Source organism: Syngnathus acus, chromosome 2, assembly GCF_901709675.1.
Source record: "Syngnathus acus chromosome 2, fSynAcu1.2, whole genome shotgun sequence".
Taxonomy (NCBI): Eukaryota; Metazoa; Chordata; class Actinopteri; order Syngnathiformes; family Syngnathidae; genus Syngnathus; species Syngnathus acus.
In genome coordinates, this window is record NC_051088.1 from 4,590,956 (window position 1) to 4,618,859 (window position 27,904).

Sequence of the window (27,904 nt, forward strand, 5' to 3'; positions counted from 1 at the left end):
ACCCTACAGCACAATAAGAACGCACTCTAACCATCATCGATGCAAATTTATTTCTACTTAAAGGTGACCTCAACCCCCCCCCCCCCCCCACCACCACCACCTCTCTCTCTCTAGGCTCCCTTTCTTTTTGTTTAGGGGGTGTAGCAAGCACGCAACCTACATCACATCACTGAGAGGTTACCCATTTCTTTTTGACCTTTTAAATTCTGCTCAATGAAATTAATCACCCACCTCCTGCCCTTTCAGTCAACAAAAGCACAGTGCGACCCATTGTTATTTTTTTTGCAATTGCGATTTATTTCGTTTGATTTTAACAGTCTGAAAACATAATCATGCTTTCTGGTATTAGACAGCATCCAATCAAGGCTGAGATCCAATATGCAAACACTGACAGTATCATGATCAGAGAAGGTGACTATGTACAGGGTTTATATGCATAGAAAAATCAAATGGCGAATACATCATTTTAAATTTCAACATCATATGGCAGCTGATGAGTCCGTATTTATTTCCAAATGATGATGACATAAGGTGCGCACTGCAAGCTTCATTGAATGATTATTCTCTCTACTGTAAACATTTATACGATATAACTTTTCCGAGCGTTTAAAAATTAATTTACTGTATGTACATAACATACTATATTTATACACCTGCATATTAATGACAACTACAAGCTTTGCTTATATTTACTTTGTCATTCACTCTATACTAAATATTCAGCAGAGTTCGAGTATTACCTTAAAGATATTTTCTTGCTGCAGAAAAAAAACATTAAATTTCATTAGATGATGGTGATAATAATCATCATTCGGCGAGTGATAAATATACTTGTGCAGTACTCAATGTGTGTTGACAAACTGCATGTTGTAAAAATGAACTAGACTTTATCCAAATAACCTGGAGTGTTTAAGTAATATAATTTGTGTTTATTTGTTAGTGTAACAGGATAAGTGGGACCTAGGTTAAGTATATTTATTCCATTTCATCCTGCTTAAGCAAATTACGCAACAATGCACACATTCATGATCACAATAGTAACCAATAGAAAAATGAATTATGATCAACGTAGCCTTTAATTTTTCCAGTGCTGATTTAGAACAATTTTAACATGTATTTGATTTTGCTGAAATGTACACATCCACAAAATGTGAAAGAATGACAACTATGGCGCTTCTATGACCATCATACAAAAATGTCTTTATACCATAGATTAATTGATTAGTATGTCAATGGTGTTACATAACGGCGAGTGCGTGGACTGTACAAAGCAGACATCTCTTAACTCCTTCCCATGGCAACATTGCTAAGCTTTTTTTTTTTTGTCACTCGCCGTTTATATGATAACATCTATGAGAAACACATTGAATTAGCGGTAAAGCAAACAGGCCTGAATTAAGGACACATGCAGTTTAAAGAAAAGGTCTTGCGTGAGGGCAAACTTTGCATGCCGAAGCTATACTACTGCTTAAAGTTTGTGTCCATGAGACTTTTAACGAGGACCAAGGCGAGCCACAGGCCTCGCCTGCATCAGTTCCGTGTCTGGACGATGAGAGACAAAGACGTGACATCGTCGGGAGTGGTGTTGAGCTGCTCCCGCAGAGGGCACAGAGAAGCATAAGGGTTGAGAAAAGCAATCAGTGAAGGAAGGCCTTGGGAATTGTGGCTGAGTTGATGATGGGAAGGGCCCCATGAGCGGAAGAGAAAGCGGGAAGGCCAGGTCACTGTTTGGCTACGTCCCCTTTCTTGAGGATGATCTGTCGTTGCCAAGGGGCAAGCTTAGATTCGTCGTAACCCAGGATCCTTAGTCGCTCCTGCTCGGTCTTCTGCTCTACCTCCTTGGCCTGTTTGGCCTCCTCCTCTTCTTTCCTAAATGCATTCAGGAAGGCAAAGATTGAATTTGTTTTAAAAACACATACCGTTTCTTGTAAACATTTCTTTTAGACAACAAAGGACACAGCAATATATACGCGGGAGGGGGGTTGTTGTAGCTTATACTCTATTCTGTCTAATATTTATACTTTTGGGTTTTAATATACGCATGCTGCTAAAAGTAAAAGTATTATCTGAGCTAAAGGATACTATGATAAATATTTCTAAGCATAAAGTTGTTATTTTTTGTGTTCTAATGAGCACAAGTGTGGCTTATACTTTTTCTAAACATTCTCACCGTGTAAGGGATATAAAAATGGAAATGGCACCACCTAGCAGCCTAAACTGACACGGTAGTTAGTAAATTGATTCCCTATCGCAGTACAGTATGGTAGTTTCATCCAAGTGCATATATATTTTTTAAATGGATACATCTCATAGATATTCTATAGAGCATTCCTAATTGTGCCAATTTGTTTAATACCAATTAATCAAAGCGCTCACAGTTACAGGCAATCTATCGCGAGTTGTCACAAAAGGCACTATTTTAAAGATCGTGTGTAAGTATGTGTACATATAAGAAAGCCGTTATTTTTCTTACCTTTTTTGTTCCCTGTCACATCAGGAGGACATAAGCACAAGAGGAAAAGGTGTAAACATCAAAAAGAATTTTGCAGGGTACCAAATAGTACAAGGATATATTGCGATTTCCTAAACAGGTCACATAAACATTAAATTCCAAATTGATATAATTTGTTTAGCACTGAGAAAAGTCTTTAAGTAATAATTGCACCGCATTCAAAATTATTAAGCAAATGCTGCAGAATAATTTTCAAGTCATCAACTGTTAGAGAATAATTTCAAAGGTTTTAAACAAAACTCCAAATGATAATAGTATTTTTCATTAAAAAAAAAAGAAAAAAAGATTGGATTACAAAGATGAGATAGAACTTCATAGTTCTCCAGCAGAGCTATGTTAGTCACCTCTCTTCGTTCATTTTCTTCTTCATCATGTCTCTCCTCCAGGCAGGCATGGAGGCCAGGCGCGCTGCTTCCTCATCCACCTGCCAAGATCAGCAGAATGACAAATAATGTGTGAGTACATCCTTGTGTCGCCCCCCCCTGCACGCATGCTCTCTGTCGCTTGGCCCCATTCAATAAATGTTCCCTTTTTTGTGAGGACAAGGAGTAGAAACCCAATTGAGTTCTGTTGCTGGGGATGGGTATATTACTGTATAAATTTGATTGTTTACGGGCAAGAGAAAAGCTCAAGGAATTTTTTTTCAGTGCAACTTATAAAGAAGCATACGTCCTCTTGAAAGTTTTTCGAAATATCCACTATAGTAATTGCTGTTTATGCACATTATATTTGAACATTTTTGCACATTATATTAACATATTATATATCTTTAAACTGTTTGTTTTTTTAAACATTAAAAGAATTCAAATTTTCATCCCTGCATTAAACAAAAGCATATTTTAAATTGACTGCGCAGAAAATGCAAACAAATCGATTATGATTCAGTGACTAGTTTGGTCTGTAAACCAAAGTCAACGATCTTTGCAATGGTCTTATTTTGACACAAACATAATCCGTCTGCATTTATCGAGGCTGAAATTCCAAGTCAACCAAGTTCTCCTGGATCTCAATTATTTGACGATCCTTTTGAATTAAAAATGAATTAAGTTGTCAATAAATAAATACATTGTTGCGCCGCTAGAGGTATTAGTGCAGAAAGATCAGACCAGTAGAATAGTATCTTGTTTTCAGACATGGCAGCTGTCCAAACCTGTCTTCAACCACATTCTCCCAGTCTAAAAAGCCTTAATGGTAGACTCTCAAAGCATTGTGCCGTGCATATGTACGTTTCACATGCACCAAACAGGGCGCATTATTAAGTATTCCGCTCCTGTTTCTCTGAGTCAACACATGACGTTTTCTCCGACAGCGCCAACGAGTAACCAGAGCCTATTGTCTCTTTTTAGCCTGTAATGTGAGGAGGGATGGCAAAGAGGGCAGCCATCTTCGATTCTCTTTTTTTTTGACCTGACAAGATACATTACCCTCAATGCATTTCTCTTGTTTAAGTGTTTCACTTGTCTTGGCAAAGGAATCTAGGGAAGATGATCTATATCATGAATGTTTCATTATTCCCCTGGGAATTAAAGGACGTAAAAAAAAAAAAACCCCAGCAAAGCAAATCACAAATGAGTGAATTTGCAGAGAATGTGATCAAACGTTTGCACTGAATATTTTGTCGTCAATGCGACAAGACTACTTACTGTTCTTCTGTGAGTCAGCTGAAGTTGCCTGCAGTCCCAAATTCGTATATAATGGAAGCTAATTGTGATGTTGTGTTTCAAGTCCCTTAAAATCACTTGGGCAAGGCAATGATTTAACAGCTAATCTTGGCAAAAAAATAAATAAAAAATGGACTAATCGCAAATGCATCTCATCATCTTAAATAACTCTCGAATCCATCAATTCAATACGTTCATTACAATAATATTCGTTAACGCATTTGTTTGCAATTGATAAAGAGTCGCTATAACCTCCTTAAGTCAAAGATAGCACGACAGCGGGAGTTGCTAAGCGGGTTATTGGAAGGTAATCTCAATGCGGTAGGACGTAACGACAGAAGTACACAGTCTCACAACCAAGATAACATCTTGTCTCTTTGTATTGGTCCAGCTTCTGTTTACAATATTGTCACCTTCATAAAACAATGGCTTATGTCTTTATATATTTATGACCAAATGTTATCTTTTCTCAATGCTGGCTATTTCTGCTAAAATCAAACCTTAAAAGTCCAAACCACAGGTGTCAGACTCAAGGCCCGGGGGCCAAATACGGCCCGCCACATCATTTTATGTGACCCACGAAGACAAATTGTGCATCAAATCCGTGTGTCATTACTTGAATTGCAAATTGTCTTCACTTTTAATAATATCTTTTTTTTAAATATTTGACCAGTTTTTACTTGTCTGATTTGAAAAGGAGTCATTTGTCAGTTTGTTTTGTAGCTTTTACTATATATAATATGAGGTGCTCATACATTTATTTGGGTCAACAGTCACAATGGCCCTCCGAAAGAAGCTAGGACTACAATGCGGCCCGTGAAAAACATGAGTTTGACATCCCTGGACAGATTAAGTGATTCTCCATTTATGAATGAAATTCTTAAATATATTCATTATTTGGTTCAGGTTTTTTTTTGGGAGAAGAAAAACTGGGAAAAAAATGACCTTGGCCATTAGGAAGTTTTCTGTTTTACCAAAGACCTCATGAGATTACTGTACTTATTCACAAAAAATGAAAAACAACTTTATTTATCCAGTCAAATACTAACACACATTTAAATCAGGCAAATCTCTAAGCACACAAATGATACAAAAATATTGTGAAAATGCAGAATAGATCACAGTGACAAATAGATTTCTAATGCCAATTCAGATCTTCAGTCCATTAACCAGTGTTGTTGTATATTCCATACCTAAAATTGATTCAGAGGTCAAGCACATCAAATAAAACCTGTTTTTGAAAAGACAAAAAGATTTACATTTCCTTTTAGCCATAAGAGATGTAAGAGTCTTTAGAAACCCACTGCATATTAATTAAATGTTTTATTCATTGTCAAAGAAAATTATTTCTTTCTTTCCCATGTAGGTGAATAAAGGAATCAACCAATTATTTCCCTTTCTTTGCTGGGAAGTGCATGCTCATTTTACTGATGTTGCAAGTTATGCCTTTTCTGTCTGCTGTAATGCGGAGTTATACATAGTCAAGACATGTTTAGATGTCAAAAAGCTCAGCTTTCTTTTCCTTCCAGAATGCGAAGCTTCGATCAATGTACCGAATGATCTCCTCATTGCTAAACTCCTTGAGTTCATAGATGACGTTGATGGAATCATCTTTTCCTCGAGTTTGATCAACTGCTTCTGTGGTGGTTTTTACAGTAACGTCTTCATCTGGAACCACTTCTTTGCTTTCTGCGGTGCATGGAAGTGTCTCGGCTTTTTTTGTTGTGTCAGTATTTTGCATGCTCCTTATCTCATCCTGCTGAGCATTCGGCCCATTTAGTGACACATGCTCACTGTTTTGTAAATCCGTCTGTGAATTATTGACCGAGTCCGGAAGTGAGTTCTGTTCCCCACACTGGCTGGTATCCAATGCAGCATCTAGGGCTGCAGCGGGGGAGACAAAAGGCAAATCGATTTGAGATGGCGAGGGAGGATGTGTATTTGGAGGCGGAGGGGGTGGCGGATGACAGGGTGAGGGCGGAAGGGGCTCTTCCACTGGAATGAAGGCCACCTCAGGAGACATCGAATGCAGAGAGGCCGTCATTACACCTCCCTCGTCATCAGAGTCCCCGAAGTACTTCAGCTTGATGTCCTCAAAACCGTCCGGCCAGTCTCTCGTTCCTCTCTCAATTTCCCCCATCACCTCCTTGTGAAACTGCTTGATGACTTCCCACTGATGCCTTCCGAGGCGATCAAACATCTCATAGCACAAGAGGTGGCGGAATTTGCGCTCGTCACGCGACATGTTCATTTCCAGCAGCTGGAAGTATCCGAGCATGAAAAGATCAAGCGTCAGGCTTTCGTAGCTCACAGGTGAGCCGTTGATGTGTGGCAAGAAGTGTTCGGGCCAGTAGATCATCTGGGCTCGACTCAGCCTGCGAATTTGACGGCTGGGCACTTGGCTCATGATGGTCCTCCAGTGGCCGATCAGTTTCCCCACCACTTGCTTGGACTTCATGAAAAGGAGGAGCTTATCGTCTTCTCTGTGAATCTGTCCAACGCTCCCGTCCTCCATGTTAGCCTGACTGAAGTTCTCCCAGCTCACATCCAGATTATTTCCTCTCCTGCCAGCTTCAGAGATGGTGTATTTGCGCCAGTGTTCTAGGAACAGGAAGACAATCCTCTCTTTCCTTGTTTCAATGCATTCCTGAACATAGCTCAGATCTGTCTGCACCTCCAAACTTCTTGTTAGTTGGTGATTGTTTAAAAAGGAGTCTGCAGAAAGAACCTGGTTAAACTCCTCAATCTTAGTTGGAGCTATCATCTCCGTGGCTGCATAGGTTTGAGGAGCATGAGATGCCCCGATGACTGGCTCTTCAACAAGTTTCAATACCGGCTCCTCCTGTAAAGGCAGAGAACCGTTGGTGTGGGACTGAGGCGAGCCAACAGACGAACATGGGTCATCTTGACAAACACTCTCTGGACTATTTTTCGACTTGCTTACAACTGGAAGTGAGCTCTGGCGTTTATACACCCGTGTTTCTTTGCTACTCGCAGGTTGTGACTGAATTTCATAATTTGCCTTGAGGTTCTTCACCGATACGCCAAACTGCTTCATCTCCTTCTCCACATCTTCCTTTGTAGAGAACGACTGAGAGCGCCCAATAAATCCCGTCGCTGAATCAGGCTGAACTGCTGCCACATTCTTTGTCCCTTTTGGAGAATATCCGGGGCTTAACAGTTCCAGAATGTCAATCTCTTTACCCCCCAGTGTGGCAAGAAGAATGGCCATGCTCTTGAGCAAGGTAGAAATTTTGCTGCACCACGCTGGAAGATCTTCAGCTTGGCCATGCACCTGCTTTGGATTGACTGAAAAATGTCCTTGAGTGAGTGCTGCAGAAACAGGTAGAAGCTGATGCAGCTCCTGCTCGAGCTCTTCCAGCTCCTTCTCAACTTCGGAGACCTTGTGCATCACTTGTAGGTTCTCAATTTGCTTCTCAATGCAGTTGAGATCACCCTCGGTCATCAGTTCCCCAAATGGTCCCAAAATAGCATTGTGGATGTGGGAGTAGTGCCATTCCTGAGGATGGTAGTGGCCACTCGCCGCAAACTAAATCAGAGGTCAGAGAAGACCAAGAGACAAGAAAGTGGAGAGGAGGGGATGGACTCTTCAGCACCAAGTTCCTTGTTGAAACACACGCTTCATTGCACATCCTTTAGGACACACTGGCTTTACATGGATTTAGTGGTGCAATGGCACTGCCTCTCTTCAGGCATCATTTAAAGGTAAAATAAGACATGTTGCCCCCATTTTTTCGTTTGATTCAGCCTTTGCATTTACCCAATATAGATGCTTATGTAAGGTATGTACATAATATAGTATGTAAGGTATGTATACATCTATTTGCATATCTGCTCTTTTGAATTTAGTCAAGTTCTTTATTTAACTATCAGCATTTATCAAAAAACACTTAAAATTGTCACTTATTTTTATTTTATGTTTTGAATAAATTGTTAAGTTGCATGAGGCCAGTTGCATTAGAATGATCACCACTGACGCCCATAATTCGTGCAACAGTGACACCTCAACATATTCAAAAAGCATGGCTTGGTTGGTAGTGCAATAGAGCTGACATATTCAGAATCAGTTGTGGTTAAGCGTTGTGCACCACATAATTCTGATGCAAACAATAATATGAATAAAATCTATTTATCCACACAAGTTGTATGATTCAAATGCACCTTCAGTTTTTTGTGTGTGTTTTGTTGAAGACTGTTGTTTGAACTGTAGTGTGAATGGGCTCGACATCACACCACTGAATCTGCATGTATCAACTTGAAACCACAAATCACTCCATCATCCAACAATGGCTCACTCTGTGAAATTCATTCATCAAGTGTTTTGATGCTGTGATGGGCAGTGGAGTCAAGTCTTCCCATCACTCCAAAGACTCCAAACATGCAAAACATGCAGCGTTATCCTTAAGAAATGCCAACCTCTAGGCACATTCAAACTTGGGAGAGCAGTTTTAAACAAACTAGATTTATTTTCATTTTGGGGGGGAATTTCCAATCCACTACAATTACTTTTATTCTTCGCACACAAAAATCATGGTCATAAAAAACCCACTTCTAAATCAAGCTACATTCCATTTGTTGTGTTCATTATTGTCAAGCAAAACCAGGCTGTTAAATGTTCTGCTTTCAAATTCTTGACAACACAAATGGGATGGCTCAAATGTGACAAGAAGGGCAGCTGCCGTGCCTACCTTGCGTTTGTGCTCCTCCTCCTCTTGCACTTTGACCTGAAGCTTTCGTACCATCACCTGCCTCTTCCATTCGGGGATGGCTTTTCCCTGCTCGTCGTGCGTGGGTACGAGCGCCTCCACGTCTGCAAGGCTTGACTTTCTCCCCGATTGTGCTGCTGCCGTGCCAGCAATGCTGCTCCCGTTGATTACGGAATGGGAATGTATTTGCTCCAAGCTGGCTGATGCCGACATGTTCCTGAAGGTTCCCGTGCTAGGTGGACTGGGAGTGGGACTCGGCGTTGTGGGGGGGGAGGTGACCGACGTGTTGGACGTGAGTGGGGATGACATCTTGGATGGCGGGCTACAAGGGCGAGTCTCTGGTGGAGAGACAGTGTTTCCCTGGACAAATGCAAAATCACAAATGGACTTTTAACAGGTTAGATGTGATTCTAACGAATGCATACTTTGTAATTCCCCAAATCCAAGGCATGAGACAAAATGTCACGCAATCACGGGCGCTTACGTTGTTGCCTGTTGGCCCACTGTTGGAAAAGACAGTGGTGTAGCCTTTACTGTGAGGTGTAGGCTTCAGGCTCTTTCCGGCTTTGATTTCTGCCAGCAATTCTGAGTTATCACCAGTGGGGGACATCATGTTGAAAGATTTTGTGCCTAAAAATAGAACAATTATGCAGAATCATTAAGGAATCAAGATGGAATAGAGGGAGAGACAGAGTGGTTTTTGGCATGCTTGATATTTCATCCAATCAGGTAAGTGTTACTGTTGGCATGGAACATATCCAGATTGGTGGATCACTGGCTTGGACACTCTTTATTATTAGCCATATTTTGTTCTTAAAATATATCATACAACTGTTTCAGAGAGACATCTGCCCTCTTCAAAAGACTCCAAATTGCACCTTACCAGACATTTTTGTGCAATTCAGGCAGAAGCGGTCCAATTTCATTAAACCAAACATAAAAGGGGCTCACCTGATGCTAAATTGGACCTGCTGAACTTTCAGTTTAAGAATGGATTCTTGTAAAATGTACGTATTCAGCATCCACAGCCCCTAATCTGCTTACAATGAACAATGCAGCAACCTTCGACACATACTTAAGCTTTGACCCCTAATTCCATTTACAAAGAAACCCTTTTCATTTTTTTAGGGACTAAAATGACTTACTTTTTCAATAAATGTCGGAAAATGTCACACTTGGTCTATTTTATAGGCACAGTAAATTTTAGAAATATAATGAATACGTATTAGTAAATGAGTAACCAAATTCAAATAAAACCCAAGCAGCTGACTCTCACGTCAAAACAATCACATTAATAAAAACAATACAACTCAAGTACGAGAGGAGCTTTAGGTTTCCTTTATAACTTTCACCAAATGAAACTTCATACACCATTTAGCATTTCACTATTTGCACAAAACACAGTCTAGCCAATTCGCACCTCACCTTCTTTAGAGAAAAACCTCAAATAAATTGAATATCCTCAGTCATCTCGAATTGCTGGATGAAAATAAAATAGTCTTCACGTCCAACAGTTCCCTGTCGAGGTCACCGCAACTGGCCGTCAAAGCCCTAGCACCCGGCAACCCCTCCTCACACTCCCTCACTCTGTTGCACTCTCCCTCCGGGAGGAGAAAGCAGCACCCTGTTAAAGCCCCATCAACACGGTCGGCGGAAAATCTAAAGGAATCACCGCTAACTGAAAGTGACAGCGAGCCATTGGCAAGCTGGCAAGGAATTATCACACACACGTACACTCGCACGCACACACACTCAGCTTGTTAGTCAAAATCACCACAGCCAAGTTGATACACAATTTCTTCATGTTCGCCATTTGCGAGTTTGCTTTCCTCACAACACAGCAAAACAACTCTGGATAAGGTACACTTGACACATGTGGGGAACACTGATTCAGATGGAATGCTGATTCAAATTGTGAACTGACTCCAGTACACTACAAACAACATTTTTTTTTTTTTGTAAGTGAAAAGCTGAATAATCAATTTCTTTGCCTCCAAACAAAGAAAAATCCTTGAAAGCGAAAGACCTTCACAATAGAAACGTCTGTAGATTTGGACAAGAAATGACTCCATCATGGAAGTAAAGACTTTAAACCCGCTACAATTAACATTCAACGACAACAGTAAAGCCAGGTTGGACTTTGCCGTGAAAAAAACATTCCATGCTCCAAAGACTTCTTGGACAAATAAACCAATGTCAACTTGAGTCAAAATGATGGTAAGAGGGTGAAGAAAGTAAGGAAAGGGACATCTCAAGAGTCAAACAATTCTATAGCAATGTCAAATGTGGCTTCTAATGTTTTATCACTTTGCTGCAATTAGCTAAAAACAAGACAACTGAATATAAGGACTTTTTTAAAGGTATTAAAGTCCAGAATTATTGGTTTGCAGCTTAGTGTCTGTTTTATTGCCTTGGTGTCTCACAAACCAGCAATTACAGTAGATTTCTTTTTTTTTTTTATAGAGAGAAACCACCTATCTGAGGGTATCACATTTAGTTTTGTTTTTCCCCAATCAGAGGGCATCTTGCCTAACGCTGTTGTTTCATATCAGGGAATGGACTTATTGGGAAACACAATGTATATAGTAGTTGTTTTGTGGACTCTACTTACTCTTCATTTGTCTTAGTGCCCCTACCTCTGCCTGTGGAGCAGAGAGACCCCCGCCTTGAAAGAGCAGCAGTGAGGAAAGACCATGGCAGGCAAAAGCAGAGATGAAAATAGACAAATATAGTAAGCAGACAAAGATGGTACGATGCAAGTGTGAAAACAACAGAGAGCAAGAAGATAAAATGTTCAAGAAAATGATTGCAAGTTGCAAAAGTATTGGAGTGGTTCGACAGCACTCTTTGTAACCAAGTATACGTTTTTTCATGTCATCAAAAGTGATGTGCAGGACAAATGAGGAATATCATTTTAGGTAAGTTAATGTTAGCACAAGCGGTTGTTTGTTTGGACACTATTTCCCACCTAAACCCCGCCGCAGAGTTGTGTTCTTAGAAAAGACTTCCTGGCACCTGTTGCAGTACACAGTCAGTCAGCAGCATCTAACACACGGACGCACTTTAAGAAATGGCCGAACACTAAACCAGCTCAGAAGGTAATGGTAGCCCTGCATCGTGAATTTGAGATAAATTATTCAGGGCTGCAGTGTTTGGCGCAAAACATCTCTACCATGAGAGATTCCTTGCCTTTAATATGCTTGTCTTAAGAAATGGGACCAAACATAAATTAATTTGATACACCAGAAGTAATGGATTCCAATATTTGAAAATGTTTGTAAATATATGTTCAACCTGCTTTTCAATTGCAAAAGGGCATTTGAGGTCAAGGGAAACTCACTTCCTGACGAGGAAGATGCACGTCGCTGTTTGTTGGAGACGTTGGCAGAGTGATTCTGGGTTGTCGGTGTGTCCGGTGGCAACGGTGGAGGTGTCGGGGGTGTTGGCGTCGGGTTGCTTGGAGGAGGAGGGGGAGGTGGTGGAGGTGGTGGTGGTGGTGGTGCTGTGGCTGTTTCCTCCGCAGTGCCATTTTCAGATGCTTGGGTGGAGCCATCGCCAGGCTCCTCCAATAAAACAGAGCCCTGGGCATACAAGTGTGAACCAGTCATTAGTGATATCACGTATTCTCTGTGCATGCAAGAGTACATTGTGACCTAAAAAGATTGCAACTTATACTACGGCTGTGAGAATTATGCTATCTCGTTTTTCTGATTATTTGAAAGGAAGGGATAACAAAATGGAACAATCTTTATCTTTGTCTGAAAACTCCTTGGCTCAATGGGGATTATTTCCCATACTTTTTACTTGGCCGACCAATTTGTAGACAAGGTCATTTAAATTTGTGCTAAGGAATGTCAATTTCAGTTATAAATCAGACAACACTAATGGGTCAATACATTTATGGTCCGCTCTCAAACCTGTGGGGTCCAAAGTTGACTATTTTTGACATGGTCTGTCAATCAGTTGTTTTTACAGGTTTGCGTGAACAGGGATCATTTTTACAATGTTGTCCTTTTTACACAATGACCAAAAAACAAATCATGCAATGTAAATCTGTGCTTCCCAACCTTAGCTGGGACAAATCACCCATCTTAAATTTCAAAATTCTCACGGCACACCACCACACAAATATTTCTCTACAAGATTGAATACTGAAATAATGATCATTTCTTCTCAATTCACTCCCAAATTTTCTTAGTGTGAATTCTGGGCCTGTTAAAGTGACACCATGGGAAATTCTTAACAATTCTTACCAAGTTGTGTCAAAATCAATCTTCCGACCCAGAATGCCTGTTCAAACACCCGCTCGGATGAGGGGTCTCTTTATTTCTTGCGCAGACTGTTGCTTGTGACAGATGTAAGCGCATCCCTGTTAGAGGTCGCCCCCCTCTGCTGCATTTAATCAACTCATAGACTCCGACACAATAACAGAGCTAATATGGCCCACTCTCCAGGGGAAACAGCAAGGCTAAACAGTTGGGCACGAGCCATCTGCTGCTGTAAGTGATAGTGCTGAACCCCCACGCCCACCATTGCACGCGTCTGACACACTCTGAACCCTGCTGGAAGCGAGTTAATGGACCGTGACAAAGAATCAGCCCCACCCCTTTTATTCTTCGCACGCGTGCCCATCATCGGAGGCCCCTTTACTCTCCATGCCCCCCCAGGGAGTTTGGGGGAGGTTAGTGTCCAGATGAGGCCCGGCGGCACGTGCCGCTGATTAGCCGACCCATCTGCTCGAGAGACCGGGAGGGGCCCCTCTGAGGCTGTAATTGGCTCAATGGGGATTATTTCCCATATCAGGCAAGTGCCCCCACTCCTGATTCCCATGAGATTATAGTAATACATCTCCAGAGACAGATGATTGTGTTTGACAGACCTCGTTGTCTGTGGAGGTATGTGGCAACAAATCAACTCAATAATAGATGGGATTGTTCTATTGGTTTTAATCTTTTCATTCCAAGCTATTTAAATCATTCTTTTATGCCAGGTCCTATTTTATTGGTAATTATAATTGGAACGTCCTTTTGTGTCAAGGTTTGTGACCACCATCTTCCAAATAAATAAATAAATAAATAAACTAATTAATTAATTAATTTAAAAAAGCTATTTGGAAAAAAAGATCGAAACACTTAAAATGAATAATAACACAGATCTGCTTTCATTGCATGCTAAAAATAATTGAATGAATATTGTGCAACATCTTTTAAAAATAAATCTATACTCTCAAATATAATAAAGTATTGAAAAATAATCAAACGGTGACCCCCGTTCAGTACAGGGATTTAAATTTATTATGCAATTATGTTTTTTCAAGATCTCTTCCCATATATTTTGGAACAAACAGGAGCGATTAATTAATCTGTATTTTGACATCATATCAATGTTTCAAGCATCCATTTACAACTTCACATAATTGTGCCAAACAAGAGTGGGGTAAACACATGTCAATAAATCATTGGTCAGACTACAACAATAATGCAAACAAATCTGTGTCTTTATCACTTCCACTGTTCGTGTTTCTTTGAAACGATGATAATATGTAAACCTCTCGACTGCACTTCTCGAGCTCCTAATTTATTTGGACGGTGAATGCTGAAATAAATCAAATTTGGCCCGCTGTCCAAATGAGCTCCATCATCGCTTGTTTGACAGTTTATACAGCAAGATGGAGGCTCAATGGAAATGAGGGGGCTCTTTGCATCATGTGGCAAACAAATAGCTCAAAAGGACAGTGGATTATGTAACCAGCCGAGTGGCATAATCCACAGGTAAATATCGCCACGGTAACCTAATGCCAACAATTCACCATTGAGCTAAATCCCACTGCCATTTTCGTTGCCATCCTCTTTAAAAAGATTTGCCCTAACTTTAGTCTAGACGGGTGCATGCCTTAATTACCTTTACTGTCTAGCATGCAGGCACGTGCTTAAGTGTGTGACAGTTACCTCCTCCTTTGGTGCCATGTCTTTGCTCCCACGGAGCTCGGCGCTGTCACTCCCCAGGGTCTTGTAGTAGTCCCCAGTGCTTGGCTGCTTATTGAAGCTCCTCGACTTTCTGTTGGAGTCTGCACGCCGCAGTATGTCGTGGTGATCTCCCACCGTCAGATGCTAAAGCAAACAAAAAAAAAAAGAATTTAAATAACTTATATTACTGTAAAGCTAACTTCAAAATGTATTTGGCATAAATACAGCCACGGCCGATTTACTTCGGCAGTAAATATTTCGCCTAATATTAGTTCGGATGAAATGTTTTGTGCAACATGGTGGCAAATGGCTTTTCTTTCCAGATTAACACTCCAGTCGACAAAGCGGCTTTATTTTAATAACTGAACAAGGCTTGTATTCAGCTGCAGTGCACCGTTGGCACTTGTGTTTCAAATAAGAACCGCACAACATAAGCAGCATGAGAGTTTACAGTTTTGTAGATACAGCTTAAAGTAAGAGGCGCATAGCAGCGAGGACTTTCACTTTCACCTACAGTATCTCCTGGATTCATAAAGGTCACACATTGAAGTCTCAATAAGAATATTCAACATGAATTAGCAGAGGATTATAATTTGGAACTCAACCAGTACGGGCTTCTCGTGGCAATGCATGTCCATTGCTCCATGTCCCCGTATTTTCAGAATTCCATTCTCTACTCATGCGTCATATTCTTGAGTAGACACCCATACATCTTGCAGGTGTCCAGTTTTAAAGTAAGAGGACAGCTGACTCCTGACCTCTTTCTTTTTTTGCAGTACCTCATTCAGAACACTGATGAGTCTGGTAACCTTTGCCGACTGGGCAGTCGTCCGGGAGGTGGGACGGTAACGTGAGCGGTGTACACAGATGGATTGGTTTGATTAGCAACCTCCAGGCAGATGGGGCAACAATAGCAAAGCTTTTGAATAACGTTACCTCCACGCAACCAACGCAACGCAACCCAACCCCACTAGTTCACATCTCAAGACATAGAAACATGTCGACAGCCTTCCTTGGCATGCGGTATTGTGCTTGATTGAGTTTACCCGGTGCCTGTTTTGTAAAACAAATTTTCTTGTGTTGTTAATCCAAATATGTGAGTAAGTGCTGAATAAGCAGGGACTTTTATTCTAAAAGAACAACAACAACCAGTGGAAACACTAAAGCCAATAAGCACCATTTAAACACACAGACAAACACTATCAGCTACAATCTTGCTACTTAAATACACCAGCAGGGATAATAAAACCTTCAACTTATTACGCAACATCGTTCCTGTCGTCTCTTTAACACCTTACCTTGACGTTTAGCGTCTCCCGGACTTTTGCTGTCGTCTCAACAGAGCCTCGGCCACAAAGCCCGGCGGAGCACAGAGAGTAGCTGTCACCAGATCCAGAGTGTCACTCACCTCTTCTCTCTGCTCAGCGCTACACCCGTCACTCTACCTGCCCCTCTCACTTTACGCAAAGGCCTCATCAATAACCTCATGGGCCGGCCTTGCGGTAAGTGATGATGTCACCGGTGGCCTGCACTCCGCAACCATTGGCCGACTTGCCCAGTTATGTAAAGCACAAATAACCCGGTGCTTCCCTCTCCGTAGCAATTATCACATATCTCAAAGTCCATCGACTCTTGAACAGCTGTAATAAAGTGTCACAGGCAAAACAGTCATTTGTCTACCTGATTCCCACAAAAATATTTGATTTGAGTCAATGCAAATCTGAAGCTCTTTTCAACTGCAAGTTCATCTGATACCCTGGATGAGTTAAGCCTTCGCTGTTACTATAGCACCAAGAGTAAATATTGTTTTGTCGCTATGTTTATCGTGCACGCTCACATCGTGTGTGCGCGTGTGGGCGGGTGTGCACACGCGGTCCCAAGGAGAGGCTTCGGTTAAATTCTTAATGAGGACTCGGTCTTCTGGGTAAAAAGAGGAGAAGGAGCAGGACTAATTAAATTCCTCCCTCCCACATGACTGACACAGCTCACCCTTGAGACAGTCTTAAGCCTCAGGCCACTATCACTACCTGGAGTGGCTTCCTTGTTAAAATAAAATACAAAAAAAGACCTACATTATTCTTATGAAAAAAGCAACCTTGTTCATTCTCACTAATAGGTTGTCTCTTTAATGATATAATAAGCCCTGAGTGATAATTCACTCAAGTATTAGCGTTGCAGTATTGATGCTGATTTTACCTGTTTGTCTCTTTCAGCACACTGTTGAGTGATCTGTTGCCAGATTCATTACATGAATTGAGTTCATAGTCATCACAGCGCGTCAAATCCGAGGCTTGCCTCAGTAATGAGCGTCTTCATTAGCCTTGTGAGCCATTTTAACACAATAACGTCTTTGTGACCACTGTTACACAAGCGCAATCGCTCAACTGATGAGGCACAAGGGGAAATGGCAGCTAGTGGCAAATGCATTGCCAACGAACTTTTCCAATACAGTAAAAGTGGACATTTTAGAGTGGCCCTTTATTTTGGGCACACGTGGATGTATTGTACTGTGTGAGGCAAATGATTGTTGCACAAGATTGTTTTTGAGTGTGACCAGCCTCAGGCACACCTGTGCAATAAATGTGTTGCTCTGCAACAGATATTGACAACATTTTGTAGAAAGTCTCCTCAGAAGAGGAATTTTCATCGATCTTCACTTCCTTTAAGAGTCCCTCTTACTTGTCCTTACTTTTGTTTTTCAATTTGCAAGATTGTTTTTACCTCCTTCTTCTTGTTGTTGCTGCCCTCCACGTGGCGCAGGTTGCTTTTCACCTTCAGAAACTCCACCGATGAGGCCTCCTGAGGGGGCTTCGGTGCCGGATAGCCGGGGGGCGGCGGGGGAGGCGGAGGAGAATGTGGGGGAGGCGGGGGTGGAAATGTGGGTGGTGGTGGTAGCGTTGAAACAGAGTCGTGACTCTTCTTGGGCCTGTCTGGGTCGATATCTGGGTTTAGCATGTCCATGTATGCTTGCATGTCGGATATGGCTGTCTCTGAGGCACCTGAAACAAAAAAACTGAGCATTTATTTCATGCCCATGTACACTGTTGCCATATATTAAACCTTTTCAATGTTTCATTTAATGAACCAGAAATTGATAATATAGAAAAAGAGAAAGGAAAAATTATTCCATGAAATTTTATACACCGAAATTGACCTCGCTGAACTTACTTGAAGTCTCAGTTTACTGTTTGGCCACTAGAGAGCAGCACCAGTAGCAAGTGAATCTTTCAATTAAAATAACAAAGACTTCACCTCAATTTGAATACAGATACATAAATAAGAGTCCACTATTGAGACCAGTGCAGAAAATATTGGATGTCATATTATTCTGTCATTACTGAATGGTGCATGCATTTGAATGAAGTGCAATTCACCTTAAGTGACCTTTGAAAGCAGGTGGAGATGAAATGTAAGAAGATTATCATTTGTAATAGCATAAAAGTTGACCTGTGTGCGCGGCCGTGTTCAGCGGTGTGCCTCGAGACAATGTTAAGCTGCTCCTCTTCTCCCCGGTGCTGGATTGGCTGGAGTTGGCCGAGCCGTAGTTAGACAAGGAGCTGGCCGGTGAACTAATGTCAAAGTGGGCCGCTTGGCTGGTAGGGGGCATGGTGGTGTTTGGGGACGAGAGGCCCGAATCCTGCTGCTTGTTTTCAGGCTCCTTGTATGCGAGGTCAAGCGAGGGGTCCCGAGACAAAACCCGGTGCTCCACACTCTGTTGGTGGAAGTCAAACATTATTTTTCTGTATTGATGCTAGGCAAACAATTATTCGACTCATAGGCCTCTTGGTCCAGAGGCTTTATGACTGCAGGTGACTGTCCCTTGGGCCTATTTGCAGCGAGTCCAAGAAGGTGAATGGTTTCCACCTGATTGCAGAAGAATTATCGTTCTACTGGCCACTTGGGGGTTACTGTGCTCAAGCATTAATACTGTGCTGACACGTGTTTTGTAATGCTACATTTTGGCCCTGGTGGGCGTATTGTATCAGACTTAGACTGTTTGGGATGATTCCTATTGTAATAGCTTGTGGCACCTGCGAGCCTCAAAGCACATTTGACAATTCCTATAGTGGTTTTAAACGACATGGAAATTTGAGCTGTTGATCGAACAAAATGTCCTCATTGAATGTACCTTTGCGGAGCTCCCATTGGCCCAATTAATGCTGACAATACACACACACACATACACACACAAGGGAAGGCAGGTTTAAGGTTGGAAATAGTAGGTCCTGTGTTATTTTCATGGCATGTCAAGACCTAACAACAGTTATTGAAGACTGCATTGTGATCATTGAATACTCCCTGTATCATGCTGAAATTGAAAGCCAGTTTTATTAATTTATCTTTTATGCATGTGTTGGACTATTGATGTCTAGAGCAAAAATATAAATGCATAAAAATGCAGTTACAGCCAATCCCTTAACAGTCCTAGTGTCACAAATATTAGAAGTGATGATGTAGGCTTAGGCTACAAGCTTCAGTTAATGTTCTGAACATTAATAATAGTCAGCAGACTTCTTGCTCTAATATAAAGCCCCAATCTACAATAAAATCCTATTACAATAATATGTTCTACTAATCTAAATACAGCATTAGGAATAATATTGTGTTGGTAGAATATGACTCATCCACATGTTTTTCCTCATCACCAGGCCGGGACATTTGGAAATTAAATCAGAGCAATCAGGTAGCGACGAATCACATCTCACTTGTTTTCTGGGTTCGAGACGTGATTGGTCGTTACCCCAAAGTCCTGGAAAAGCAAGTCTCAGGTTGGCGTCATTGCTCACCATGTTCTCGACAGTGCGTAAATACTTGGCACACTGGAAGTGTCCGTTGTATTCAGCCAGGTCAGCCCCTGTGAAGCCATCCTGGTCCCTGATGGCCAGATCCACCCCATTGACCACCAGAATCTGACAGCACTGTGGAGGGACAATACAAGCCACACAAAATGTGTAGTCACAATGTCGAAATGCTTGACATGACCTGAGACTAGGCCCCAATCTTGCAAGATTTGAAATTAGAGCGAGTGAATTCATTCAATGTTTTCCTTTTTCATTGCCTATAGTTGCATCGAAAGTTAAAGTCTCCAAATGCCACCCATGTCACATACGCGGCTGACTACATCCTCTGCATTTCACCTGCACAAACGCACTTTGTGCTCCAATCTCATTAGGACTTGCATGTTCACTTTCTGGCGGAGCAAATTATTCCGACATGCGCAGATTGATAAAATGTACCGGAAATTGGTCAGCTGCGTTTGCGCTCACAACGGAGCATAATGGCACAAACATTCTCTTCTATCTGTTCTAACCTAACAAAATAAGAATGAAAAGAACTCCACTCATGCGCACAGTTAGACCGCGCTTTGGGCTAGACTTGCATTGGGCACGAAAACCGAGCTTGGGGAGTCAAAGTAGGTTTCATTAAAAAAAAAAAAAGTGACCGAGTTAGTGTGAATTATCAGTCCAGACATTTGCCTGTTTCTAGCCCAATTCAAAATATTTGTGAAGGAAGGAACAAGGCATTTATTCCTACACGATATAATTGCATGAGGAGTACTCACCTCCAGTTCACCGTTCTCTGCAGCGTCATGCAGCGGTGTCCCTCCCCAGCTGTCGGTGATGATCTCACCCCCGTGCAGGAGCAACCAGCTGAGAACTTTTGTGTGGCCGCGACTGGCTGCAAAGTGCATAGCTGTGGCCCCGTCGCCATCCTTGTCCATCAGACTGATCTCCGTGAAACTCATCTGAAGAAACACTTGGAGTCTGATTTTCAAATATCAACCATTTCAGAGTTGCTTAAGGAAGTGACATTCAATAGATTTTCCCGTATATATTAACACACTATCTCGATTTGTTTAAAAGATGATTCCATCCATGCATGCATACCAGCCAAACAATGACGGTGTTGTGGCCCATTTGGGACGCGGCATGCAAGGGTGTCATCCCGTCGTTGGCTCTGATGAGTGGATCAGCTCCGCTGTCCTTGACCAGGTACTGGATGACCTCCAAATGGCCCTCCTGGCAGGCCAGATAGAGCGGTGTGGCACCATTTTTAGTTTGGGAGTTGGTGAAACTGTAGTGGGAGGAGAGAAGAAGACTAGGTTAAGATTTGGGCAGGTCACATTGCAAAGATAGCGGCTGTTATATGTCGCAGCCTTTTCATTCACAGAAACACAGGAAATCTATGGTATAATTATTATAGTGTCGATGGCCTGAACAATGAATGCCATGATAATCGCAGCACAATGTAAAACAATGCCATACAGCAAAAGATTGCTGCAAACACAAACCGATCAAGGACTTGTTTGATTTGAGACAATGCCCAGCTCATTCACCAACAAATGTGCATTCAACGCTCAATGTTTGAACGTCATTTCCCCTCCAGACAGACGGACAGCTGTTTGTTACGTATACTGTATCTCAGTGGTTCCCAAACTTTTGCAGGCTGGCGCCCCCTTTGGCTCCCCAGTGAATTCCTAGCGCCCCCCCCCCCCAAGGACCGGCATTTATATAAATAAATAATACATTTATATAAATAAATAAATAATACATTTATAATATCATTACCATTACGTTGAATTAGTGGGAGCACTGAGTTTGTTTCTCAGAAACGAGCCGGTCCCATCTAGACGTAATCGGAGACAATGACACCCGAAGTGATTTAAGGTTTGTCTTTTATTGCAGGATGCTTGGTCTCCATGTGTTGAAGCAGTTTTGAATGCTTCACTGCCTGGTTAGTTAGCCTGTCGCCACATATTAGCTTTGCGGGCTCGACTGGGGAAACATGTCACGTGACCGGGACGAGTGTCTTGACCTGAATTAATTGATCGTCGATAAAAAAAAAATTCTGTGCGGCTTGGCGGCCCGGTACCAAGTGACCCACGGACCGGTACCGGTCCGCGGCCCGGTGGTTGGGGACCACTGCCCTAACCAGTTCAACACAACACAACACGGCGCGTTCTGGCGAGTCCCCAATTTCATGTTGACTTGAACTCAAGATGATGTTGACCGCCAGAATGCGGTTTTTATTATAAGATAAAATTCTGAACATTACAAGCTTGAAATTACAAACCTGAGCTTTTGCTTTTGTAGTCTATGCTGTCGGATCTGACTGGGCCAGAGCAGCGTGTTGTGTACAAATCGACTGCCGCCCCCCTACCGCCCCTTTCTTCCTCACCGCCCCCCCAGATCTTTCCACCGCCCCCAGGGGGGCGGTACCGCCCACTTTGGGAACCACTGCTGTATCTCATGTCAGCAATCATCTTAAGGCCTACCAAGCGTCGGTGAAGAGTTTGGTATTCAAATGACAATGCAAAACATTTAGACTCTGAAAACAGTGTCGGGAACCTGCGGGAGTGCTTAAACAAACAAGATGCTTACTTGGGGCATTGTCAACTACAGTTGAACGGACAAAACTTTCATTCAGCTTTTTATGTCAGGAATATCTGGCAAAAGCTCCAGTTTATTTGAAAGTAGCTATCAGTGAGCTATGCCCCCCTCCCAGCCCCTCGTTTTCTGCAAAGCCCCTAGCCATGCATCCCAAACCATGTACTTGTATCTATCCTTGTCCCACACAGGGAGGTCGGGAAGTGACCGGGTACTTCCCCACTAAATCCTATAAAGTTGTGCTTTATCTGGACACTGACAAATGAACACAGCATCTCCTAAGAGGATTACCACGCTGGTGGCTTTGCCAGACTGGCTTTGTGCTTAATGAAGGCTTACCACTGGTGAAGGTGGGCCGAGTATGTGATGACTAGCCACAGACAAGGTGAAAAAAAAAAAAGAGAGGCGGAGCTCCTCTCCCGTCGAGACAAACCTGACCCAGCTGAGCTTTCACTTGATAAGATGCAGCTCAAGGCCAATGCAGCGCTGACTTTAGAGCCGACATGTACGCTACATGTTGATAAGCGCATGTACTGTCTAAATGCAACGCGCAAGGCTGCTTATGATTATTTGTGTTTTAGTCTGACCCAATATGTTGGCTTAGTCTTTGAGGGAAATGTTCAAATAGAGCTGGATGTTTGCTATTTTTAGGGAAAACCTCAGTAATATTTAAAAAATAATGACAAGAAACATCAAACAATTCGCTCATCAAGCAGTGGCCAGAGAGTTTATAATCACTTGTGAGATATAATAAAACAAGGTCTGAAAAGGAGAAATAAGAAATTCTTCTAAATTTTTATGAGACGGATTTAAATAGTGAGTCTGACCAACTATTAAGATGTTGGCTAACTTCCCGCTCCATTGTGAAATGCATTAAACTCTTAGCAGAAGTACATTTGAACATTAAAGGAAAGTTTGAAATATTTTGGAAGACTGCAGAAGTCTGTTTCTGTGGTTCCTGGGATAAAGACTGGTTTGTGTTTTTTTTTTTCTTCACTTTAGATGGACTTACTTTGATAATGTTATACTTAAAGTGCGAATAATGACATGTTTGGCGGTTGGTATCATGTTACAACTATAAGGCAGGCTGATCAACATCTGACTATATTCTGAAGAAACTAAATGTCAAACTCTACCACCATAAAATATAAAACAATAAAATATTTAATGATAAAATGATGTAATGTGCGATATGGTCTATTAGATGTACATAGCGATTTGTTTTTTTGTCATTACAATGCCAGGTACTTAACTGATGACGTAACACAGGGGTCATGTTTTCCTTGCAATCTCTCAACGAGAACAAACCGAGCCGTCCAATTGCCTCTTAAAACTCATGGATACAAATTTGGCACTTGTAATAAATCGCAAAGCAAGAATGCTTATCTCCCTGTTGCAAAGTTCCATTGCAAACAATGCTAGTGACCGGTGGAGCTTTTGGCTATTCAAACGTATTTGTTTCCCTCATTAGCTTATCGCAGGTTGGCGCTACTGTGTGTCGCTGTGGAGATGGTGACAAACAGCAAGGAGGGGTGGAGGAGAAGAGTGAATGGGGCCCCGGCTATCAGGGAGCTCTGTGTCCCTGGGGCTCATTAAATTTTCAACATCCACCTACCTAGCTGTGCCATTAGAAAACAGTGCGATGGCGACATTTATAGCACGTAAAGCATACAAAGCTGAAGTTCAAAGTATGTTGAGTAGTCACTTTCCCATTTCTGTTGATTAGCGCATTGTCACTGATACGCAATCCCAGAGAGGTCAATTATGCGCAAATTAAGTACATATAGCACTTATTGCCGTGTTCCCTTCATCGATTGAGTCTGACTGGCGTTTTGGCATGTGATGAAATATTTCATTACCTCCTGATTCTAGCTTCTTGGATGTCACTGACATTTAGAACGCTTTAGCTTCAAGACTAAACAACTGAAGGTCACAAATAATTGCCAATGCATCAATAGTCGTCTCTGTATTATTTGTTCCGTCTTTGTATCAAGAGTGCAAACACAGAGGCTTTGTCCCCCCCCGCCCCACTCTCCAAATCTCCACTCTCTTGCCAAAACCAGATGGCTCTAATGTTTTAAAGTAAGCTGACTGAAAGCGGCGGGCGGGTCTGCGTCGCGACTCGGACTCTGCAGAACCGCAAATGACCCGGCTACTGATTGGGATAAGTGAGTGTGTGATTTATGCTGTTTTGTTGTTTGGAACTCCGTGTGCCAAGTTTGTTTGATAGAACGGACAACCCAGCCGCCCTAATGTGTTTAGCGGTGTCCATGGCAGTCATTCAGTCCAGCGTTATCTCTGTAAACCATGATCGGGTCTGACTCTGCACTGATTAAGGACGGAAGTCGTCAAGTGGCAATCGCACAACAATGCCGACACAACAATATATGTTAGATACAGCTAAACAGACCAAGGTATTGGTCCAGGCAGACTTGCAGAGACTGTTTGACAGTATTGGTTAATGTAGAACCTAAACATCAACCCCATCAAACACTTTTGGAGATGAAATACAACAGAGCGCGTGCCAACCAACATCAGTAGCCTGACTTCTCCTATGAACAGTAAATATGAAATTATTCTGGATAACTTGCATGGGTAGCACGTGGAAGTTGCAGTGTTTTTAAACCTCTAAGAGCGTGTTTCACCCTTTAACTGGATTTAAGTATTTAGATTGCAAAACTGAAATCTGGCACCAGACTATAAAGTACATTTGCCAGCGTGAGCCCCAAAGCTTATTCACTCGGGTGTTTTTGTAACAGCCCTGACTTGTTTACTAAGTACAGCACAGTCAAGGCAACATGTTTAATAGCGTTCTCCTCGAGCAAATGTGCAATGAAACGTTTACTACTGAGCAAGTTACGTTTGTTGTTTTTCTCTACCAAAATAAAGTCAACATGCTGCAGCACATTATTTTTCAATGTCAATTTTGAAATTCGCAAAAGGGCAATCAAACAGTCTAGGTCCAGAAAGTAAGGCTGCGTTCAGCCAGCCAGTCAGCCCAAATCTAATCTTTAGCCCATCTAAATTAAAACTGAAAAATCTCCCCACACCAAACAAAAACATGACAAAAGGTATGATGACTGAAATAATACTGATCTTGTCCAAATGTACTTACCCTGTATAAAATCGTGGCCTGTTTAACTGAACACCAAAATGATGTACTCACAGAAAGCCATGACTCATTCTGTTGTATGAATGGCGGCAGGTGGACACACAGGTTTATTATACCTTCTGCCATATAATGGAGGAGCATGTCATTGTTCTGCCCGTCACTACAAGTAAAGTAGACTAGACATTAGAGCAAATAAAAGCAGGTCTACCTTGTGGAGCAGGTGATGTAAAACTATTTTGGTGGACTATATCAAAGCAGAGGCAGACATATGCTGAGCTCATGAGTGATTTTATGCAATCATATTTCATTCATAGATAGTCCACAATGAGTAGCATGGATAGCATGGATACATGCATCAAGTAATTGGTAATCAAAAGAAATTTAAAGCCTTAAAATATTGGAAGAAAAGATGCGTGAGGCAGAAGAAGAAACTGTCAAAAAAAAAACAATTGCATCAACATCCCCTGTTTTGAAAAGACTAACAAGAACCCCTGCAGAGATAAAACCATCTTATTGTTCTTACTTTGGGCTGTGCCCCAGTAAGAGTCGGAGCGAGGGCAGGTCTCCCTTGGCAGCAGCGTAGTGAACAGGTAGGGCGCCCGTGTCGGTGGCAGCCCCGGGGTCCACCTGCCCACTCTTCAGCAGCCACTCTGTGATCTCGTGATGACTGAAGCGGGAGGCCAGGTGGAGAATGGTAGCGCCAGAACTGTCTTTGTCCTGGAACCAAAGCACAGCAATAGCATGTACTCAACATAGCAGCCAGCCAAAAGTGTGATGATTATTGCAGTCAGCCCAACTTGAATAATCAGAATAGATACAATTAACTTGAAAGGTCAGAGATATTAAGATAAGTTGTCATTGCCTATAGACAATTCCAGACTGCAAATGTTTTGCTCTTTCTACACACACACGCACACTATGAATCCGAAAGCACTTCAAATTCAGAATGTTGTAGAAGTGGTGCTTTGCCACATGGCTTCTTGTGATGAAGACAACACTTTTCATATAAAAATGTTATGAATCCAACTCAAATGATTAGTAAATGACAAACGAGACACTTGGATGTCTTCCATCTGCTTTATCAAGTATATTCTCATGAATTGTTATGCTGCAAGAATTAAATCTTAAACTACACTCGTACGCTGCTGAGTGATTCACATCACAAATTTTCCATTTGTTATTTCACCTAAGTTTATGTGGGAACGTGTAGCTATGAAGGTTTTCAATGCTTTAAAATAAAGCCATGAGAAAAGTCATTTAATTTAAAATAAATTAATTACTTTATAGACAGTCTACTTGTTGACCCCCCATAGTGTCGGGGTGGTATGAGGTCATTCCTTCAAGTTTCCAACACCATTCTAAATGTGACAGACGGTAACTGTAACTAACAACACATTTCCCATTGAAAGTAGATATGAGATGTGTTTTTACTCAACTAGTGTGAAGAATACAGAGAAAGGAGCCTTTCGTGACTCCAGCACAGCCATTTACTCACCTCTGGCCGGCATCCACCCTGGGTCAGCAGCCACTGTAAGCACGCCAGGTTGCCGGTGGCTGCGGCATCGTGCGCAGGACTTGCCCCGTTGTTGGCCAGACAGTGGCCCGGCAGCCCAGCCTCCTCCACCAGGAAGCGCACGCAAGCCAGTTTGCCCGCCCGGGCTGCGTGGTGGACGGGCGAGGCCCCCAGTGCATCCTTCACGTGTCTGGTGAGCAATTTCGATGCGAACTGCGCTTTGAGAATTTGCACATCCCCCTGCCTTGCGGCCAGCAGCGTCCGCTCGCTTTCGACGACCATGGCTGCTGCAAGCTGCACAAACGACCGCCGCCCCCTCCTGATCCCTTCCTTACACTTGAGTCCGACTACTTCACCGCGAGAATAACCGCGGTGTTTGGAAACCGATCATCACATTGATCACTCAATTTCTCTATGGATCATCCAAAAGTCAGTCCATTCGGTAGTTTCAAATTCGAAACTGACCTGCTGTCTCGCGTGCGTCTTCCTGCAGGATGGGCGCGCACCTGTTGCGCACACGACTTATTTGAATGTCATTTACTCCTTCAGCCACTTTGCTTTCCAACAACTACTAAGTCGTATCATGTGCTTCAAGGGTGTATTTTTCCTCTTCTGGCAGATGGCGACACCGGACTGAGCGCCCGGTAAATAATCCATCAGGGGGAGGATCGCTGAGCCTGTTATAGGTGGTTGCTTTCTGAAAATCGGCTCACCAGTTAAAGGGCCAGTACGAACTTCATGCCGCGCTGAAGCGTGTATGAGAGCGTTTTGGTCGCACCGTTTATTGCGCAATGCTATCGGCCCACAAACCATGTTAATTAGTTTGACCATTTCGAAGGAAGAACAAAAAGGTCAGGCAACATTATTACATATTGCTGTGGCAGCAAGGTAGGCGATAGTCACCTAGTGGCCTGTCGTTCCAGTCAACTCTCAAAATGACAGCCTTTCAATCAAATTCCAGTTATGTGATAGCCTTTCAATCAGATTTCAGTCTGGACATTAGGCCGCCCTTCTTTTATAAATAT

General features: G+C 42.2%; 2 protein-coding genes across 5 annotated transcripts; both read right to left on the reverse strand.

Annotated features, from left to right (window-relative positions):
• Window positions 1-270: 270 nt before the first annotated feature.
• On the reverse strand, window positions 271-27,904 carry espn (espin). Of its 4 annotated transcripts, none has more exons than XM_037242026.1 (15): window positions 26,862-27,904; window positions 25,890-26,083; window positions 20,755-20,941; window positions 20,430-20,612; window positions 19,654-19,785; window positions 18,314-18,578; window positions 17,588-17,865; window positions 14,849-15,010; window positions 12,241-12,481; window positions 11,512-11,565; window positions 9,385-9,530; window positions 8,883-9,260; window positions 2,857-2,936; window positions 2,474-2,485; window positions 271-1,869 (listed from the first exon to the last, which is right to left on the reverse strand). In XM_037242026.1, the coding sequence occupies exons 1-15, from the start codon at window positions 27,159-27,161 to the stop codon at window positions 1,722-1,724; spliced, it is 2,760 nt and encodes a 919-aa protein (XP_037097921.1). In that variant the 5' UTR covers window positions 27,162-27,904; the 3' UTR covers window positions 271-1,721. The 4 variants fall into 4 exon arrangements, with proteins under 4 accessions (XP_037097921.1, XP_037097914.1, XP_037097939.1 ...); XM_037242019.1 differs by having other exon boundaries at window positions 2,474-2,494; window positions 26,862-27,903; XM_037242044.1 differs by lacking the exon at window positions 11,512-11,565 and having other exon boundaries at window positions 26,862-27,614.
• LOC119116575 (espin-like protein) lies at window positions 4,992-8,872 on the reverse strand. Its single transcript, XM_037242058.1, has one exon. It carries the CDS (start codon window positions 7,637-7,639, stop codon window positions 5,666-5,668), a length of 1,974 nt encoding a protein of 657 aa, XP_037097953.1. The 5' UTR covers window positions 7,640-8,872; the 3' UTR covers window positions 4,992-5,665.

Excerpts from the sequence above, each read along its gene's own strand:
- LOC119116575 (XM_037242058.1), bottom strand. The coding sequence starts at position 7,639 with ATGACCGAGGGTGATCTCAACTGCATTGAGAAGCAAATTGAGAACCTA.
- espn (XM_037242019.1), bottom strand. The coding sequence starts at position 27,161 with ATGGTCGTCGAAAGCGAGCGGACGCTGCTGGCCGCAAGGCAGGGGGAT. Across the intron at positions 26,084-26,861 it reads AGGGTGGATGCCGGCCAGAG|GACAAAGACAGTTCTGGCGC; the intron begins GTGAGTAAATGG and ends CTTTGGTTCCAG. Across the intron at positions 12,482-14,848 it reads ACATGGCACCAAAGGAGGAG|GGCTCTGTTTTATTGGAGGA; the intron begins GTAACTGTCACA and ends TTGTATGCCCAG.